The 19,482-nt window shown below is 47.0% G+C and overlaps 2 protein-coding genes across 5 annotated transcripts in view; one reads left to right on the top strand and one right to left on the bottom strand.

Moving 5' to 3' along the window:
* Positions 1–3,394, bottom strand: part of pla2g15 (phospholipase A2, group XV) — a 41,124-nt gene extending 37,730 nt beyond the window's left edge. Inside the window, exon 1 of the mRNA XM_041191745.1 lies at positions 2,922–3,394. Coding sequence (XP_041047679.1) covers positions 2,922–3,066 — 145 coding nt within the window. The 5' untranslated portion in view covers positions 3,067–3,394. The remainder of the gene's footprint in view (positions 1–2,921) is intronic.
* A 61-nt stretch (positions 3,395–3,455) lies between these two features.
* ano10b (anoctamin 10b) overlaps positions 3,456–19,482 on the top strand; it is a 130,412-nt gene continuing 114,385 nt past the window's right edge. The window contains exons 1-3 of one of the 4 annotated variants that reach the window (XM_041191744.1): positions 3,456–3,637; positions 5,272–5,347; positions 14,372–14,524. The gene's annotated coding sequence lies outside the window, so the exon portion shown is untranslated. The remainder of the gene's footprint in view (positions 3,638–5,271; positions 5,348–14,371; positions 14,525–19,482) is intronic. The other 3 variants (XM_041191739.1, XM_041191742.1, XM_041191740.1) reach the window with 3 other exon arrangements.

Genomic DNA, 19,482 nt, shown 5'->3' with positions numbered 1-19,482 from the left:
CCTCCCACAGCTTCCAACCTGATAGTCGCCCAACCTCGGACGGCCCGCTTCTATCTCCTACCCAAAATCCACAAACAGAACTGCCCCGGTAGACCGATCGTCTCAGCTTGCTCCTGCCCCACAGAACTCATTTCTCGTTATCTTGACTCCCTTCTCTCTCCTCTTGTCCAGTCCCTTCCCACCTACATCCATGATTCCTCTGACACCTTACGTCACATCAACAATTTCCAGTTCCCTGGCCCCAACTGCTTCCTCTTCACCATGGACGTCCAATCCCTCTACACCTCCATCCCCCACCAGGATGGTCTGAGGGCCCTTAGCTTCTTCCTCGAACAGAGGCCCGAACAATCCCCATCCACCACTACTCTCCTCCGTCTGGCTGAACTTGTTCTCACGCTGAACAATTTCTCCTTCAACTCCTCTCACTTCCTCCAAATAAAAGGTGTGGCTATGGGTACCCGCATGGGCCCCAGCTATGCCTGTCTCTTTATGGGGTATGTGGAACATTCCTTGTTCCAGTCCTACTCCGGCCCCCTTCCACAACTCTTTCTCCGGTACATCGATGATTACTTCGGTGCCGCTTCATGCTCTCGTCGGGACTTGGAAAAATTTATTAATTTTGCTTCCAATCTCCACCCCTCCATCATTTTCACATGGTCCATCTCTGACACTTCCCTTCCCTTCCTTGACCTCTCTGTCTCAATCTCTGGTGATAGACTGTCCACCAATATCCATTACAAACCCACCGACTCCCACAGCTATCTCGACTATAGCTCCTCACACCCCGCTTCCTGTAAGGACTCCATCCCATTCTCTCAGTTCCTTCGCCTCCGTCGCATCTGTTCCGATGATGCTACCTTCAAAAACAGTTCCTCTGACATGTCCTCCTTCTTCCTTAACCGAGGTTTTCCACCCACGGTCGTTGACAGGGCCCTCAACCGTGTCCGGCCCATCTCCCGCGCATCTGCCCTCACGCCTTCTCCTCCCTCCCAGAAACATGATAGGGTCCCCCTTGTCCTTACTTATCACCCCACCAGCCTCCGCATTCAAAGGATTATCCTCCGCCATTTCCGCCAACTCCAGCATGATGCCACCACCAAACACATCTTCCCTTCACCTCCCCTATCGACATTCCGTAGGGATCGCTCCCTCCGGGACACCCTGGTCCACTCCTCCATCACCCCCTACTCCTCAACCCCCTCCTATGGCACCACCCGATGTCCACGCAAAAGATGCAACACCTGCCCCTTCACTTCCTCTCTCCTCACCGTCCAAGGACCCAAACACTCCTTTCAAGTGAAGCAGCATTTCACTTGCATTTCCCCCAACTTAGTCTACTGCATTTGTTGCTCCCAATGTGGTCTCCTCTACATTGGAGAGACCAAACGTAAACTGGGTGACCGCTTTGCAGAACACCTGCGGTCTGTCCACAAGAATGACCCAAACCTCCCTGTCGCTTGCCATTTTAACACTCCACCCTGCTCTCTTGCCCACATGTCTGTCCTTGGCTTGCTGCATTGTTCCAGTGAAGCCCAACGCAAACTGGAGGGACAACACCTCATCTTCCGACTAAGCACTTTACAGCCTTCCGGACTGAATATTGAATTCAACAACTTTAGGTCGTGAGCTCCCTCCCCCATCCCCACCCCCTTTCTGTTTCCCAATAAATTATATAGATTTTCCTTTTCCCACCTATTTCCATTATTTTAAAAAAAAAAAAATTCAATCTTTTATGCTCTCCCCACCCCCACTAGAGCTATACCTTGAGTGCCCTACCATCCATTCTTAATTAGCACATTCGTTTAGATATCACCAACTTTAACACCTATGTGTTCTTTTGTTCTATTGTTGTTGACATCTTTTGATGATCTGCTTCTATCACTGCTTGTTTGTCCCTACAACCACACCCCCCCTCCACCTCCCTCTCTCCCCGCCCCCCACACACACCTTAAATCAGCTTATATTTCAACTCTTTCTTGGACTCGAACTTAAGTTCTGTCAAAGGGTCATGAGGACTCAAAACGTCAACTCTTTTCTTCTCCGCCGATGCTGCCAGACCTGCTGAGTTTTTCCAGGTAATTCTGTTTTTGCAGTGTATTCCAGACCCTAATCACTTGCTGGGTAAAAAAGTTTTTCCTCTGTTTCCATTACTTCTTTTGCAAATTACCTTAATCATCTTCTGACCGTTGTGTTTTCCTACAACAGTGACTGCACTTCATGGCAGAAAGTCTGTGAAAGAGGTTATACAAGTTCTTTCTTAATGCCAGCCAAAACTACAGTAAAACGATCAGTACTGGTGTTAAACTACCACTATGGAAGGGTTAACATGGGCATCATAAGTCCAGGGGCATCATAAATATATGGAGAAGGTGAGGAACACAAATACCTATCTGTGGAAAGTATAAACTCAAACATCCTGGCCTCTTCTCGGTGCAAGGCTCCCCCTCTCCTCGACCACTGCATATTCTTAATCGAAATGAAAACTCGCGAACAGCACAGGCCGGTGAAGTACCATAAACATAGCACCCAGCTTATTCTCAGCTGTTTACTAGAGTCCGGTGGATTCGCTGAAGGAAAAGCGTTTGACCAACAGTAAGGAGTGATACGACTACCGAAAGAGTCGCTTCACATTATTAGCCGAATCTATGTGGATGTTAAAAGAAGCAGCGTTCAGGCAGAGAACAGTTCATTGTTAAAATGTCAGGCGGAGGCTGTCAAAAGTCCTATAAAAAAGATTTTTTTTTCACACTGTACTGTTAAAAGGAAACCATAGTCGAAGGAGAGAAGATTCCTTCAACAGCAGGCCCGGCACTTAAAAAAATAAACTAATCACAGTAGCCAGCAATGGACTTATTAAAAACAAATGTACCGCTGCACACCTTAAATAAACAAAACCAAGCCTCCTCCGCTCGTTCACTCACCCAGCACGACAGGAGGTCTCGTCACATTGAAGCAACCCGGTGAAGATGGCTTTTCCGTGCAGGCGGAAGAGAGTGTGCCGGAGCAGGGGACGGCGAGGAGAGACAGAAGGAGGGAGAGAGAGGAGAGGCCAGTTCTGGAAATCATTTCCCAGGTCTCATAACTTGGGGGGTGGGGGGAAAGTGCAGCAGCGAGAGAGACGGAGAGGGAGCTGGCCAGAGCTCAGGGAGGCAATGGAACGCGGCGAGTACAATGTAATAGTCCAGCGGATACAATGTAACTAAGGCCGAGTTCCAAAGGAGAATGGACATGAAACAGACGCAGCCGCGCTGGAATTCGGCCCATCCATAGCGAGCAGCAAACCCGCACAGCAAGGCGCAATAACACACCAGACTCTCTCAATCGAAACCAGAGGGATGCAAAACGCCACGCTCGGGATTCTTTCTGTTGGTACGTCTTTGCCCAGTAAACCAATAAGGAGAGGAGGCAGGATTAGTCAGAGGAAAAACAAGGGGCAGGATTAAGAACTAATCAGAGGAAACGTATGAAATGATTTTTTTAAAGTGATGGGTACCCGCTACTCCCAAAAGGAAAAAAAAGTCAAACTTGTCCGAACTGGTCTTGTCAACCCTGAAATGCAACTCCAGTTTTATTGGTGCCAGTATAACTGATTTTTACTGCCATTTGACAATTTTGAACTACTATTCCCAGCTGAGTAGTAAGTATTCTGTTGGTATATAGAACTACAACAGGCTGAGTTATTACTGGTTCCAGTGTAAATGATTTGCCCCTGTTTACTTTCCAGTCTTTCTTCGTTCTAAAACTTATTTTTGTAACAATGAGTTGGATTTTACAGTTTTTCGTGGGGTGAGGGAGGTGGAATGGAAAGTGAGTGACCCGTTCACTCCCTCACGGCGAAATCAAGCGTCGGACAGCGGGAAGGTGGCCAATTAGCAAGTGCGAAAGCGGGGCCTCTGCACCCAATCAGGAGTCGAGGCCGGGAGGTGATGCGGTAGAGGGTGATGCCCTGAACAGGGAGTTGGTCATGGTTACAAATGTAAGGCCCCTGCCCTCTCAGCCACTCCTTGCTACTTCTGTCAGGCTCAAAACCCCGGGGCAGGCCTTTTTTTCTGTCCTTTTGCCATCTCCTCATCCCTGCCGTAAAGCACTGCCACACATTTTTCCCATCCAGCGGCCAAAAAATGCAGTGGGCAATGAAAAATTGCAGACTATTGGCTCTTTACCAAACTCAATAGCTCTGAAGAAGAGTCATACAGGCTTGAAACGTTAGCTCTGTTTCTCCCTCCACACAAGCTGCCAGACTTGCTGAGTTTTTCCGGCATTTTCTGTTTTCATTTCAGATTTCCAGCATCCGCAGTATTTTGCTTTAATCAATAACTTGTTAATTGGTTAATTCAAAATGGGGGTGGGCTTCCGATTTCTGCTTCCGCTCGGCTTCCATAATATCTGAGACTGGCATGATGACATCATATGGCCAATTGGATGTCATCACAAGGTATTTCATCATAGCCAGGGGTGGCGGGAACATGCCCAGTCTGCATCTGTAACATCCAGCCCAATATCCCTCTTAGCTCCATCTTAAGGCGACATAAAAGGCTGACTTCAGAATTGGGAGGAGCAAAATGGAGGTCGTCTTGGGCCCCTTTTACATCTGATATGTGAGCCATTCAACCAGTGACACTGCAGCCTTGAGCTCCCCTTACTTCCCACAGGTCCTGATTTCCACGTCAGGCCAAAGTAATTTGGGAGCCATCAGTCATTATAGAAAGACTGCACATATTATAATAGACAACAGTGATTTAAAAATGAAGATCTTACTAATGATTACTACAACTTCCAAGAGTTGCTGTTAATACTTTTTAATTCAGCTTGGTGGTGAAGAATATAATCTTTCCAACTGCAATATATTTTTAAAAAGACGAAATGAAGTGTCAAAACAAAAAATATTCTGGGTGGGGTCGTGCCCCAAGACCCCCATGGTGTACCATCTAACTGCTGATAAAATTGCTCTACCAGCTCTTTTCATTGCCCAGGCATTCACTTGCAGCAACTCACTTGCCTTTGCCTGCTTTGCTCATACAATAAGATCATCACTATAAAAATAACAAGATCTACATCAGCAACAAACCTTCCTGAAATTCAGCAAAGCACTGATTTAATTTCACAAGCAACTATATGTTTCCTGTTACTTGGCAATTTCAAGTCAGTTTCAGCAAAAATAAATGCAAAACCTGCTGAATTGAACCTATTTTATTTGAATCCATAATTACATACGTGTCCTGTTCTGTTGCATAAGATTCAGGTCCTTGATTTTTTTTTTGCTATCCACAGCTAACCTGCACTGACCGACTCCTTCCCTTATCATCGTCAGTTGACAACATTGCAGAATTTGTGAAATTTTGGAAAGGTAAAAATGCCTTTAATTTGTAGTTGTAATCCTGGGAATGAGGGTGACATTTTTTATAAACCAGAAGCCAACTATAGACAGGGAACAAACTCATCAGGGGCTATAAGGTAGAACTGGTCACCTATTCTTTGTTGACCATTTAGTTGCATACCCGATTTACGTCCACATTCTGACCTGATGACCTGTGAACAGGAAGGATTTGAGGTGGGCTTTGACAGGGCAATGACAGGGACAGAGTGAAAATCTCACCATCATTTCAGGTGCTGGGTATTTTCACCACTGCACCACAAAAATAGTACATTTTTTATTATATTGTATAGCTCTCCACATCTGATAAATGAGCAGAACATGAAGCAATGCTAAATGAGATCCAAAAGTATCTGTAACACTTCCTATCATCACGCTTCAATGTCACACTATATATGTAAAATTCTTGCTGACTGCCTCATATAAGCAGCAATAAATCTCAATCGAGCAGGTAGGCATCATTCTAATAACAACTGAAAGCCATCATGCTAAATTTAAGCTGGGAAAGAAACCCACAAAACAAAAAGGGCGATCAGAAACAGCCACCACTAATTAAAGTTGAATCAGTAAAATTATTGCAGAAGCTTTTTAATGTTAGGTGGAGCTGCCATTACCATCTTGAGTTTTTCCCAGTTGAACATTTAGAGGTGGAAGTAACAATCCTAATGTAAGAAAGCAATAAAACAACCCAAACCCACACCCGTTGGGATTACCTGTACATAGTTTTAAATCCATGGGAATTGTCTTAGGGAGGGGGCCCGATCCTTTGTTAGGTGCCTCTGTCAAATTGGAGTACATGGGTGGGATCATGTATTAGTGAAATAAAAGCAGAAAACTGCGGATGCTGGAAACCCAAAACAAAAACAAAAATACCTGGAAAAACTCAGCAGGTCTGGCAGCATCTGCGGAGAGGAACACAGTTAATGTTTCGAGTCCGAATGACCCTTCAACAGAACTAAGTAAAAATAAGTACGCTTCTACCTCCTACCCAAAATCCACAAACAGAACTGTCCCGGCAGACCAATTGTGTTAGCCTGTTCCTGCCCCACGGAACTCATTTCTCATTATCTTGACTCCCTTCTCTCTCCCCTTGCCCAGTCCCTTCCCACCTACATCCATGATTCCTCTGACACTTTACGTCACATCAACAATTTCTAGTTCCCTGGCCCCAACCGCTTCCTCTTCACCATGGACGTCCAATCCCTCTACACCTCCATCCCCCAACAGGATGGTCTGAGGGCCCTTAGCTTCTTCCTCGAACAGAGGCCTGAACAATCCCCATCCACCACTACTCTCCTCCGTCTGGCTGAACTTGTTCTCACACTGAACAATTTCTCCTTTAACTCCTCTCACTTCCTCCAAATAAAAGGTGTGGCTATGGGTACCCGCATGGGCCCCAGCTATGCCTGACTCTTTATGGGGTATGTGGAACATTCCTTGTTCCAGTCCTACTCCGGCCCCTTCCCACAACTCTTTCTCCAGTACATCGATGATTACTTCGGTGCTGCTTCATGCTCTCGTCGGGACTTGGAAAAATTTATTAATTTTGCTTCCAATTTCCACCCCTCCATTATTTTCACATGATCCATCTCTGACACTTCCCTTCCTTGACCTCTCTGTCCCAATTTCTGGTGATAAACTGTCAACCAATACCCATTACAAGCCTACCGACTCCCACAGCTACCTCGACTACAGCTCCTCACACCCTGCTTCCTGTAATGACTCCATCCCATTCTCTCAGTTCCTTCGCCTCCGTCGCATCTGTTCTGATGATGCTACCTTCAAAAACAGTTCCTCTGACATGTCCTCCTTCTTCCTTAACCGAGGTTTTCCACCCACGGTCGTTGACAGGGCTGTCAACCGGGTCCGGCCCATCTCCCGCGCATCCGCCATCACGCCTTCTCCTCCCTCCCAGAAACATGATAGGGTCCCCCTTGTCCTCACTTATCACCCCACCAGCCTCCGCATTCAAAGGATCATCCTCCGCCATTTCCGCCAACTCCAGCATGATGCCACCACCGAACACATCTTCCCTTCACCCCCCCTGTCGGCATTCCGTAGGGATCGTTCCCTCCAGGACACCCTGATCCACTCCTCCATCATCCCCTACTCCTCAACCCCCACCTATGGCACCTCCCCATGCCCACACAAAAGATGCAACACCTGCCCCTTCACTTCCTCTCTCCTCACTGTCCAAGGGCCCAAACACTCCTTTCAAGTGAAACAGCATTTCACTTGCATTTCCCCTAACTTAGTCTACTGCATTCGTTGCTCCCAATGCAGTCTCCTCTACATTGGAGAGACCAAACGTAAACTGGGCGTCCGCTTTGCAGAACACCTGCGGTCTGTCCGCAAGAATGACCCAAACCTCCCTGTCGCTTGCCATTTTAACACTCCACCTTGCTCTCTTGCCCACATGTCTGTCCTTGGCTTGCTGCATTGTTCCAGTGAAGCCCAACGCAAACTGGAGGAACAGCACCTCATCTTCCAACTAGGCACTTTACAGCCTTCCGGACTGAATATTGAATTCAGCAACTTTAGATCTTGAACTCCCTCCTCCATCCCCATCCCCTTTCCGTTTCTTCACCATTCCTTTTGTTTTTTCCAATAATTTATATAGATTTTTCTTTTCCCATCTATTTCCATTATTTTTACTTTATACCTTTTACACTCTGTTAGCCTTTCCACCCCACCCCCACTAGTGTTGTACCTTGGGTGTCCTCCCATTCATTCTTAATTAGCACATTTGTTTAGATAATATCACCACCTTCAACACCTCTTTGTTATTTTGTCTGTGCCATCTTCTGATTATCTGCTCCTATCACTGCTTGCTTGTCCTACAACATCACACAACATCCCCCCCCCCCCCCACACAACCTTAAACCAGCTTATATTTCACCCCCTCCTACTATCACTCAGTTCTGCTGAAGGGTCATGAGGACTCGAAATGTCAACTCTTTTCTTCTCCACCGATGCTGCCAGACCTGCTGAGTTTTTCCAGGTAATTCTGTTTTTGTTAAAAATACGTAAATTTTCTTCTATTACTTTTACTTTTACTTAGTTGAAGCGTCATTCAGACTCGAAACGTTTACTGTGTTCCTCTCCGCAGATGCTGCCAGACCTGCTGAGTTTTTCCAGATATTTTTGTTTTTGTCATGTATTAGTGAGTTGGGCTTGGCTGATCATTTTTCTTCCCTGTAAGTTCTTTGCCTCATCCTACATAGCTGTTTTCAATGTCAATCAAAGAAAACACCATCCTTCTTAATTTTGGCTCCAAACTGTAGCTAAATATTCTTCGCAGCTGAACCCATTGAGCATTCACAGAAAAGGCCAAGACTTGTGGTTTGTAAGTCCCATGACTTCCAATCCAATGAAGCCTAATCTTGTTTCGTATAAAAATTGGCAAAAACATGAACCATGACATTTTGTACTTTAAGTAAGTTAAGCGTAACTCTGTACAAAGATGTGTTTGTGTATGCATTTTATGTAAAGTATGCACTTTTCTGAAGTAATTTTCTTGAAAGAAGTTATAGGTTATGGGCGGAATTTTCCCAGATTTGCTCTAAGTGCAGGAGCAGGTAGGCAAAATGGCCTCCTACCCGCTGGCGGCGATGGCGGATTTCCACACCGTATTGTCCCAGACCCACCTCATTATTTATGCATTCTTGGGGAACACGCCATTTCCATGGTGGGTAGGCTCTTATTCACCCTCTGCCATCACCCCGCCATTGCATCAAGCCAGTCGCCATGTTTAAAAGGCAGCTGCCAGCACAGTGTTCATCGCTACCAGCTCACCACCGCTGCCCATGAGACATGGCCAGCAAAGGAAAAAAGACCGCAGCCGCCAGCTTCAATGACGGGTCCCTCAAGCGACTGCTGGATGCCATGGAGGCACGCCAGAATGTCCCATATCCCTGCTCTGGCCACAGGATGGGCAGCAACGTGACCAACACAGCTTGGGAGGAGGTGGCAGCAGTGGTTAGAGCATGCACACTTCAGAAGACGACAGCCACCCAATGCCACAAGAAGATAAATGATCTCCTCCATTCCACCAGGGTAAGTTACTCTTTTCATCATTCCCAATTCACACATTCACAAACCCTTCACACATCCACAGGGGCCTCACTCATTGCCAGTTCAAGGGACATCACCATTCACTCTCTCACACACACTTTCATTGGCCTCATCCTGTCCATGGGACCACTCACCACCCACACAGGCCAGGCATACTTATTATCTGGCCTGGCAGATATCCTGCTTACACTTGCTCCATCCCTATTCATGCAGGACAAGCTGGCACACAAGAGGGAGAGGTCACAGACTGGTGGAGGAATGACAGAAATCAAGGTCCTCATGGACTTTGTAAACAGAGCCATCCAGCTGGCTCCTGACAACCTGGACCAGTCCTGTGCTGACAGTGAGGTCGGCGCTGCTCTACCAAGTGAGGATCGAGCAGTGCAACATCCATCAGACAACCATGCTGTGAGTGATGTGTCCTCTTTCACAGGCCATTGCCATGCACTAATTATCTCCCCTTGCTTCTGAAGGTCCAACACTCCAAGAGTTGTTGGGGTCCATGACCCAGAGCCTCCAAGCCAGTTTGGAAGGGACACCCCAAGGGGAACCGGAATGCACCCCACTACAAGTCCCATCACAGCGCTCAACCCCACCCTCTGCAGCGACACACAGCTCGGTGAGACCTAGCTCTAAATAGGCATGGGATCACATACTGGACTCGGTCATGTCTCAGTTGTTGGAGCTGCAAAGTTAAGCTTGGGAACATCAGGAAGGGATGTCCACTGCAATTCTCAGATTGCAAGGCACGATGGAGGAGTCCATCCGACTTCAGGCTGAGGTGATAGCGCCGACATTGCAATGCACCGAGGTCAACACTGGCAGGATGTCACTTCTGCACTGCTGTACGTGGGCTTAACTTCATTGCTGAAGCCGTAGTTGGCCTCCAACAGTGTGTATGTGAGAGGGGTGCCGGGCAGCTCATGGAGTCAGCTGGGGTCCTCGGGTGCCCATAGGGAGGAGGATCAGCAGGTGCACACCCCATAGTCATCCACCCAGGTGACTCTGGGAGTAACTAGCCCATCTGAATACCCTCTTCCTGTGACCTTCACAGCCCCTGCTCCACAAGCCTAGGATGGTGTCACTGCCACATAGCAGGATCCCGAAAGCAAGCCGGGGCCCTCCAAGCCTCAGCCCTCCAGAGGATGCCTGCCAAAGTCATCACAGACAGGGCGCGCAGTCAGCAGGTTGCCTTCACCTCCGCTGTGGATGTCCGGGGAGCACCAAGATGTAGCAGCAGGGTTAGGACAGTTAAGGAAAAGTAGTTGCATAGCCTTGGCACGGGTGTTAATCACTTGTACATATTGTTCACTATTGTCAATAAATTCCTAAGAATGTCCGCCTGCCTTTGACTCCTTGTTCTGATGAGCCGTGTCTGTGTCACTCAGATGTGAAACCTTTCTGCACAAGATAAAGGCAGGTGTCTCAGTCTAGGGCCTCTTCCCTGTGCTCTGTGCAGCCTTCAGAACTCAGTGATGGTCCAGCCTCACACTCCCTGGAAACATTACTGATGCCTGCACCTCGGCAGTGCTGATCATTGCTGCCAGAATGTAGTGGGCAGGCACCACAGAATTTTCTCATACTGTCTGTGTGCTCTCAGAACATTTAAATTGAGCTGGCCCCCATCACACCAGCATCTGTGACCAGTGATGCTGTGCATCTGCTCCTGAGAGGCTGAGGTGCTGAAGGTGGACAGAGTATCAGATGCGTCTAAAGTTTCATGGCTGCGTCTCAGAGATGGCCCTGATCATGGAGTGTAAGCGAGCTACCCTAGGCCAGACAGGAGTCAGACATTCTCAGACGCTGTGTGAAGATTCATGGAGTGTCCTCACTGCATGTTGTCATCACCCTCCTGGGATCAGGCGACTATTAGGGCTTCCACTAAATCTCCATGATAGGAGCATTCTCACAGAGACTTTTGGCGTTGCCATAAACCAGACTGGAGTCAAATGTTCACAACTGCGAAGTGAGGATCTTTGGGGTCACCTCACTGCATGTCGTCATCATCCTCCACAAATCTGGCAGCTATGAGGGCCTCCCGAGCGCGCCTGCCTTGTCTAGCCAAGTAAGAGCCTTATCCCCGTCATCGTCACCACTGAGGACCTCCTCACCCTCGTCCCCACTGCCACCCTCCTTACCTGAGGAGACCTCCATCTCCTCCTCAGTCAGCTCCTCACCCCTTTGCAGCGCCAGGTTGTAAAGGGCGCTGCAGATGAAGATGATGTGTGACACCCTCTGCGGACTATATTGCAGGTTTCCACCAGACTGATCCAAGCACTGGAACCGCATCTTCAGCATCCCGATGGTCTGCTCTACCAAGTTGGGAGCTGCTGCACGAGCCTCGTTATATCGTTGCTGTGCTGCAGTTTGAAGCCGCCACATGGGTGTCGTCAGACACGTCCTCTGCGGGTAGCCCTTGTCCCCAAAGGAGCCATCCCTGCAGCCTCTGTGGACCCTGGGAGACTGCAGGGATCTGAGACTGAATCAGGATGTAGGCATCGTGTACACTCCCTGGAAACCATGCGCAACCTACAAGATATGTTTCTGGTGGTCGCACACCAGCAAATGGAAGCCCTTGTGGTTGATGTAGTCCACCGTGTGTAGCGACGGAGACCTGAGCGCCACATGAGTGCAGCCAATCACACCCTGCATCTGTGGGAATCCCGAGATCTGGATGAATCCTATGGCCCTTGCATCCTGGCTGTTCCAGCCCCGGGTGAAATGCACAAGGTTGTGTGCCATGGAGAAGATGACATCCAAGACCTCATGGTTGCATTTATGGGTGGCTGATTGTGAAATCCCACAGAGGTCACCTGGGATCCCAGAAAGGAGCCACTGGCATTGAAATTGAGTACTGTGATCACTTTCACAGCCACTGGCAGTGGATGTCCTCCATGTCCCCTTGGCCCCAACTCCTGCAGTAAGTGGAAGATGTGAGCAACCAGGTCCCTAGATATGCACATTCGTCTACGACACTAGTTCTCAGTCATCTGCAGGAATGGCAGGCGGCGTCTATAGCCCCTGGGTGCCGACCAGTCACGGCTCGCTGTTGCTCCTGGGCAATGTGTGCGGGAGCCCTGGCTGTCCCTTCTTCATGAGGTTGCTGCTCCTGCCTTTGCGCAGTCAGGAGCCTCAGTCACTCTCTCCTCCATCTTCTTCGCTCTCTGTAGGCCATCAGGCATACAGCTAGGTCACCAGGATCCATGATCCTGATGTCCTCTTGCAGCATGAAAGAGAGAAAGAGACGTGGTTATCATGGCTGTACTTAGCACCTTTCCTGGCCCTGTGTGACCGCCCCTTAATGCTTCCCGGAGAGTGCTGGTCACCCCTCGGATGGCCAGAGATGAGTGTGCTGCATGGCTGCCCTGTCAACCTGTGACATGGGGGACACTTGTCCAAACTGGGATGCTGAGGTTGCAAGGGGCTGTGAGGCACCTCCAGCAGTGACTGCTACATGGCCAGTGTTGGCGAGGAGATTGTACAACTCGTGCAATCCAAGTGCGCTGACCATTAAAGTGGTCGCAACCTCGCAGTCTGTGCTGGGGTGATGGGGAGTAAGGTCTGGAGGGCTTGGTGGCACATTGGTGCCTCCACGTTCCTTGCATGGACGGGCAGGCGAGGAGCCCGACTCCAATCATATCACTGTGGCTGCGCCTGAACTGTCTCAGTTGCAGAGGAATGGTCAGTTTATACAGGTGTCCCTATTGTTTGGCCACTTCCCTCGCCTACCCTGCCCCCACCTCGATATCTTATACGTGGGACCCAACGCCATGGCAGCAGTTGTCTTCCCCCCAACCCCGCCCCGCCCCCCGACAACAGCAACAGTCACCTCCGAGGCTGACAGGAGTTGCCCCCGAACATCACCACCCCCCGAAAACAGTCACCTCCATGGCAGGGCAGCAGTTGCCCCTGGACACCACCACCTGAAAACAGTCACCTTTATGGCAGGGCAGCAGTTGCCCCTGAACACCACCTCCCGAAAACAGTTGCCTCCGAGGTAGGGCGGCACTTCACCCAGACCCCCCAGCGCCCCTGAAGCCTGCAAAGCAACAGGCGACCCTGGCGAGCTGTGGAAAATGACGCTGTTCTCTCACCTCAGTTCCCCCCAAAGTGAAGGTCGCCAAGTGCACATCGCCCGTGTGCTATTGTGAAACACGTCATGTGCTTTCCTGCCGACATGGGCGGATAATCTGGCGGGGGTCCAGAGCTTGGCAGGATGGCCTTTTAATGAGATGCTGATGTATTACAATGAGTTCCCCGCCAACCATTGGCGGGAAATACAGATGATCGTGACCTGCCTTCGTGCCGTCGTGAACCAGATCATGCCATATTGTCTGCGCTCACCACCTATCATCCCCACTGCTAGCAGGCACAGGAAATTCTGCCCTAGACCGATAACTTGTTAAAAAAGTGATGAATTTCCCAAATAGCTAAAGGAAATAAAATGGTGAACAAGATTTCACTTTACAATGCATTTACTGTAACAAGCAAACTAAAATCAACAGAGATCTAACATTAATTAATAGGCAAATAATACACCAAACTAAAGAAAAAGGTAAGTTTTGCATTCACTGACTAACACAGCCAAAATATATAATTGAAACACTTTTATGCAATGCCATGCTTCTGGCTGATATGTAGCATCACATGAAAGCTCCCACATTCGCTCCCAGCTCCCCAGTGAAGGTTCAATTCTCCCCACCACACCAGGTTGAAACTTGCAGTTTCCTTTGACCAATGTTCCACTTAGCCCAAGCTTTCCTGGATACAATTACCACCACCGAGGCACACATTGGTGACTCTCCATCCCTTAAATCTCTAAGAGTCCTGTCTTTGTTACCTTTCTTTTGAACAGAAGCTGAACTCTCCCCAGCATCCTGCTTGGTTGTTAACAAAAAAACATCTCCACTTGCTTCTCCACAGAGGTAGCTTCTCGTTGTGCCTCAAACAGCAGCTGTCCATTTTCTGTGAGATACCATGAAAGTTGTGAAAACAGAGACCCCCACTTCAATGGTTTCCTGTTTGAATTGCTCTCCCTTTGGCAACTGGATCACATGAGCATTACTTCAAGCTGAGGTATTTATTGAGTTAAAGGTGCATTTCAAAACATAACTGTCTTATCAAATTCAGTGTTCATGATAGTTTTTATGCTGAAATGGTTATTTACAGCAGGTTAATTTGTTATAAACCTTTAAACAGCACCAAGTTTTGATGTATCATACTTACATTTTTTGTGATGTAAGACTTTAAGACCATAAGACGTAGGAGCAGAAGTAGGCCATTCGGCCCATTGAGTCTGCTCTGCCATTCAATGAGATCATGGTTGATCTGATAAACCTCAACTCCACTTTCCTGCCTTTCCCCCATAACCTTTGATTCCCTTACTGATTAAAAATCTGTCCATCTCAACCTTGAATATACTTAACGACCCAGCCCCTACAGCCCAACAGAAGGAATTCCTCCTCATCACTGTTTTAAATGGGCGCCCCCGACATCTGAGATTATGCCCTCTGTTCCTAGACTGTCCCACAAGGGGAGCAACCTCTCAGCATCTACCATGTCGAGCCCCCTAAGAATCTTATATGTTTCAATAAGGTCGCCTCTCATTCTTCTAAACTCCAATGACTACAGGCCCAACCTACTCAACCTCTCCTCATAAGAAAATCCCTCCATATCCAGGATCAACCTAGTGAACCTTCTCTGGACTGCCTCCAATGCCAGTACATCTTTCCTAAGATAAGGGGACCAATACTCCAAAACTGTTCACAGTATTCTAGGTGTTGTCTAACTAGTGCCTTGTATAGTTTTAGCAAAACATCTCTATTTTTATACTCCATTCCCTTCGAAATAAAGGCCAACATTCCATTTGCCTTCCCTATTACCTGCTGAATTTGTCTGCTAGCTTTTTGTGATTCATGAACAAGGACCCCCAAATCCCTCTGTGCTGCAGCTTTCTGCAGTCTTGCTCCATTTAAATAATATTCATTCTTCCTGCCAAAGTGCATAGCCTCACATTTTCCCACATTATATTCCATCTGCCAAGTTTTTTCCCACTCACTTAATCTGTCTACATCCCTCTGTAGGCTCTTTGTGTCATCCTCACTACTTGCCTTCCCACCTATTTTTGTATCATCCGCAAACTTGGTGATAGTACATTCACCTCCCTTATCTAAGTCATTAATGTATATTGCAAATAATTGTGGCCCCAGCACTGATCCTTTTGCACTCCAGGTTGCCACCCTGAAAATGCCTCCCTTATCCCAACTCTCTGTCACCTATTAGTTAGCCAATCCTCTATCCATGCTAATATACTACCCCTAACACCATGGGCTCTTACCTTCTTAAGTGGCCTTATGTGTGGTACCTATTTAATGTCTTTTGAGAATCCAAATATATTACATCTACTGGTTCCATTTTATCTATCCTTCTTATTACCTCCTCAAAGAATTCTAATAAATTTATCAGGCATGATTTCCCTTCATGAAGTCATGCTGACTCTGTTTAATTATGTTATGCATTTCTAAATGCTCTGCTATTATATCCTTTATAATAGATGGATGTTAAGCTAACTGGCCTATAGATACCTGTTTTTGGCCTCCCTCCCTTTTTGAATAAAGGCGTTACATTGGCAGTTTTCTAATCCTTTGGGACTTTTCCAGAACCTAAGGATTCTTGAAAGATGACAATCAGCACATCCACTATCTATGAAGCTACTTCCTTTAATACCCTAGGAAACCATCAGGTCCAGGGCCCTTATTGGCCTTTAGCCCCATTAGCTTCCCTAGTATTTTTTCTCCAGTGATAGTTACTGCATTTATTTCCTCCACCCCTTTTGCCCCTTGATTATTTATCATTTTTTGGAATGCTATTAGTGTCTTCTATCGTGAAGACTGATGCAATGTATTTATTCAACTCCTCTGCTATTTCCTGGTTCCCCATTATTATTTCCCCAGCCTTTTTCTCTAAGGGGCCTATGTTCACTTTGGCCTCTCTCTTCCTTTTTATATATTTAGAGAAGCTCTTACTGTCCATTTTTATATTAATTTCTAGTTTATATTCAATGTTTATTTTTCCCCTCTTTATTTTTTTTTGGTAATCTTTTGTTGGTTTTTAAAACTTTCCCAATCCTCTGGCTTACCACTAATCTTTGCCACATTGTATGTTTTTTCTTTCATTTTGATACTATCCTTAACTTCCTTGGTTAACCATGGCTGGTTTATCCTGTTCCTAGAATCCTTCTTCCTCACTGGGATATATCTTTGTTGTGAGTCATGAACTATTTTCTTAAACATCTGCCATTGTTCTTTTCTGCTAAACTCCTTTCCCAGTCCACTCCAGCCAATTCTGCCCTCATTCTTTTGTAATTATCCTTATTTAAGTTTAGCACAGTTGTTTCCGACCCAAATTTCTCACTTTCAAACTGAATGCTAAATTCAGTCATGTTATGGTCACTGTTTCCCAGGGGATCTTTTACTCTGAGATCATTTATTAAACCTGCCTCATTACACATTACCAGATCCAAAACAACAAGACCCCTGGTTGGATCCATAACATATTGTTCTAGGAATCTGTCCTGAATACACTCTATGAATTCTTGCTCTTGTTTACCTCTACCAATTTGATTTTCCCAATCTACATGAGGATTAAAGTCACCCATGATTAATGTACTGCCTTTTTTACAAGCCCTCATTATCTCCTGATTTATTCTCTGTCCTACAGTATAGCTACTATTAGGGGGCCTATAGACTACTCCCACCAGTGTCTTCTTCCCCTTGTTATTTCTTACCTTCACCAATATGGATTCTACATCTTCCAATCCAAGATCATTTCTTGCTTTCGTAAATATTCCATCTCGTACTAACAAAGCTATCCCACCACCCTTTCCATCCTGTCTGTCCTTTCGAAAAGACACATACCCCTGAATATTTAGTTCCCAGCTTTGTTCTCCTTGTACCCATGGCCATGATTTCCCCCTGTCGGGGGCGAAGTTGAAGGGTGGACGTGCACAGGCGCGCTTCTGGTCGGCGTCAGCCTTTGGGGGCGCGGCGCCATTTTACGTGGGCAGGCACATTAAGGCCCGCCCAGCATGATGCCTATACAGAAGCGCTGTGTGCTCCCTGTGCGGGCGGTGGGGGGAATCTCAAAATCGAGAGTGCGCTCTTTTGCGCAAGCGCACGAAAGAGTGCACTCATCTACCTGAGGCTAAGTGCAGCCTCGGAGATCGGCTCTAAATGTAAAAAAGCTAAAAATAGAATAATAAAATTTTCCTAACATGCCCCCTCATTTGACATTGTCACATGAGTTGGGACATGTCTATAATTTTTACAAAAATTTCATTAAAATTTTTAAAAACCTACACGAAACATCATCCCACCCGTGGATGAGGTTTCATGCTTTTTCTAATTCGAGCCTTAAGTTTGGATGGGCAGATCCACTAATTAGTTAAATGACTCTGTCAATGGCCTCAATTGGCCATTGACAGGTCGGCGGGCACGCAGCTGATTTTGCTGCGCTCCCGCCTACTGGAAAATTTAAATGGGGCGCCGTGATGTCAGGAGTTCCACCCGATGTCATTGCACATCATTTTACATGTCAGTGAGTGGGCCCTGCCCCCGCTCGCCGATGGGAAAATCCTGCCCCATGTCTCTGTATTGGCGATAAGATCATACCCATTAACCTCTATTTGTGCTGCTAATTCGTTTATTTTGTTCCGAATACTATGTGCAATTAAGTAAAGAGCCATTAATTTTGCCTTTTTACCATTTTTCCCCCTTTGATCCTATGTGCTATTGTTTTTATGTTTGTCCACTCTATCTCTTCCTGTCACACTCTGGGTATCATTACCTAAATAACTGCCCTGCAATGCCGCCATATTCTTTTGCTTTGTAAGCTTACATACCCCCTCTCCAGAACCCTCCCCCCCACCGTCTATTTAGTTTAAAGCCATCTCTACAACCTAGTTATTCAGTTTGCTAGGACACTGTCCCAGCATGGTTCAAGTGAAACCTGTCCCACCGGAACAGCTCCCATCTACCTCAATACTGATACCAGTACCCCATGAACTGAAACTCATTCCTCCCACACCAATCTTTGAGCCACGCATTTAACTCCTTGACTTGATATACCCTATGCCAGTTTGCCTGTGGTTCAGGTAGTAATCCTGAGATTATTACCCTGGGTTTCTGCTTTTTGATTTAGCTCCTAACTGTTCAAATTCTTTCAGCAGAACGTCCTTTCTAATCCTATCAATGTCATTTGTACCAACGTGGATGATGACAACTGGATCCCTCCCCTCCCGCTCCAAGTTCCTCTCCAACCCTGAGGAGATGTCCTTAATGCTGGCACCGGGCAGGCAACACAGCCTTTGGGAGTCACGCTCACAGCTGCAGAGAACAGTATCTGTCCCCCTAATTATACTGTCCCCTACCACTACTACGTTCCTACTTCTTACCCCCGACTTGAATGGCTCCCTGTCCCATGGTGCCGTGGTCAGTTTGCTCATCCTCTCTGCAGCCCCCACTCTCGTCCACACAGCTTGCAAGAACCTTGCAGTTGCAGCAGCCGAGAATCCTCGAATGCTACCCTCTGGGTCCTCACGCATGCCTCACCTGCAGTCATACCCTCCTGTCCCTGATCACAGATCAAATTTGAATTACCTAACCTGAAGGGTGTGACCGCCTCCTGTAGCAAAGTGTCCAGGTAACTTTCCCCCTTCCTGATGGGGCACAATATCTGCAGCCCGGACTGCAGCTCCTCAATTCCGAGGTTCCTCAAGCTTCAAACACTTACTACATATGTGTTTGCTCTGGATCACCTTGGTGTGCACCAGGTCCCACATGCTGCAGCAGCAATTCATCGCCCATCCTGGCATCGCTATCATATAGTCGTAAGTAATAAGACTTAGTTTTTTTTTACAAAACTAAATTAAACATTTATTAATAAAATAAAAGATTTTAAGTATGTACATAGATCTAGAAATTACTACTATAATAACTTCTACATCCCCTAATTAATCTGGCTCCCAGTTAACCTCC

This window comes from Carcharodon carcharias, chromosome 7 (genome assembly GCF_017639515.1).
Source record: "Carcharodon carcharias isolate sCarCar2 chromosome 7, sCarCar2.pri, whole genome shotgun sequence".
Classification (NCBI taxonomy): domain Eukaryota; kingdom Metazoa; phylum Chordata; class Chondrichthyes; order Lamniformes; family Lamnidae; genus Carcharodon; species Carcharodon carcharias.
The sequence above is the reverse complement of the archived record's forward strand: the minus strand, read 5'-3'. Positions and strand labels throughout refer to the sequence as shown.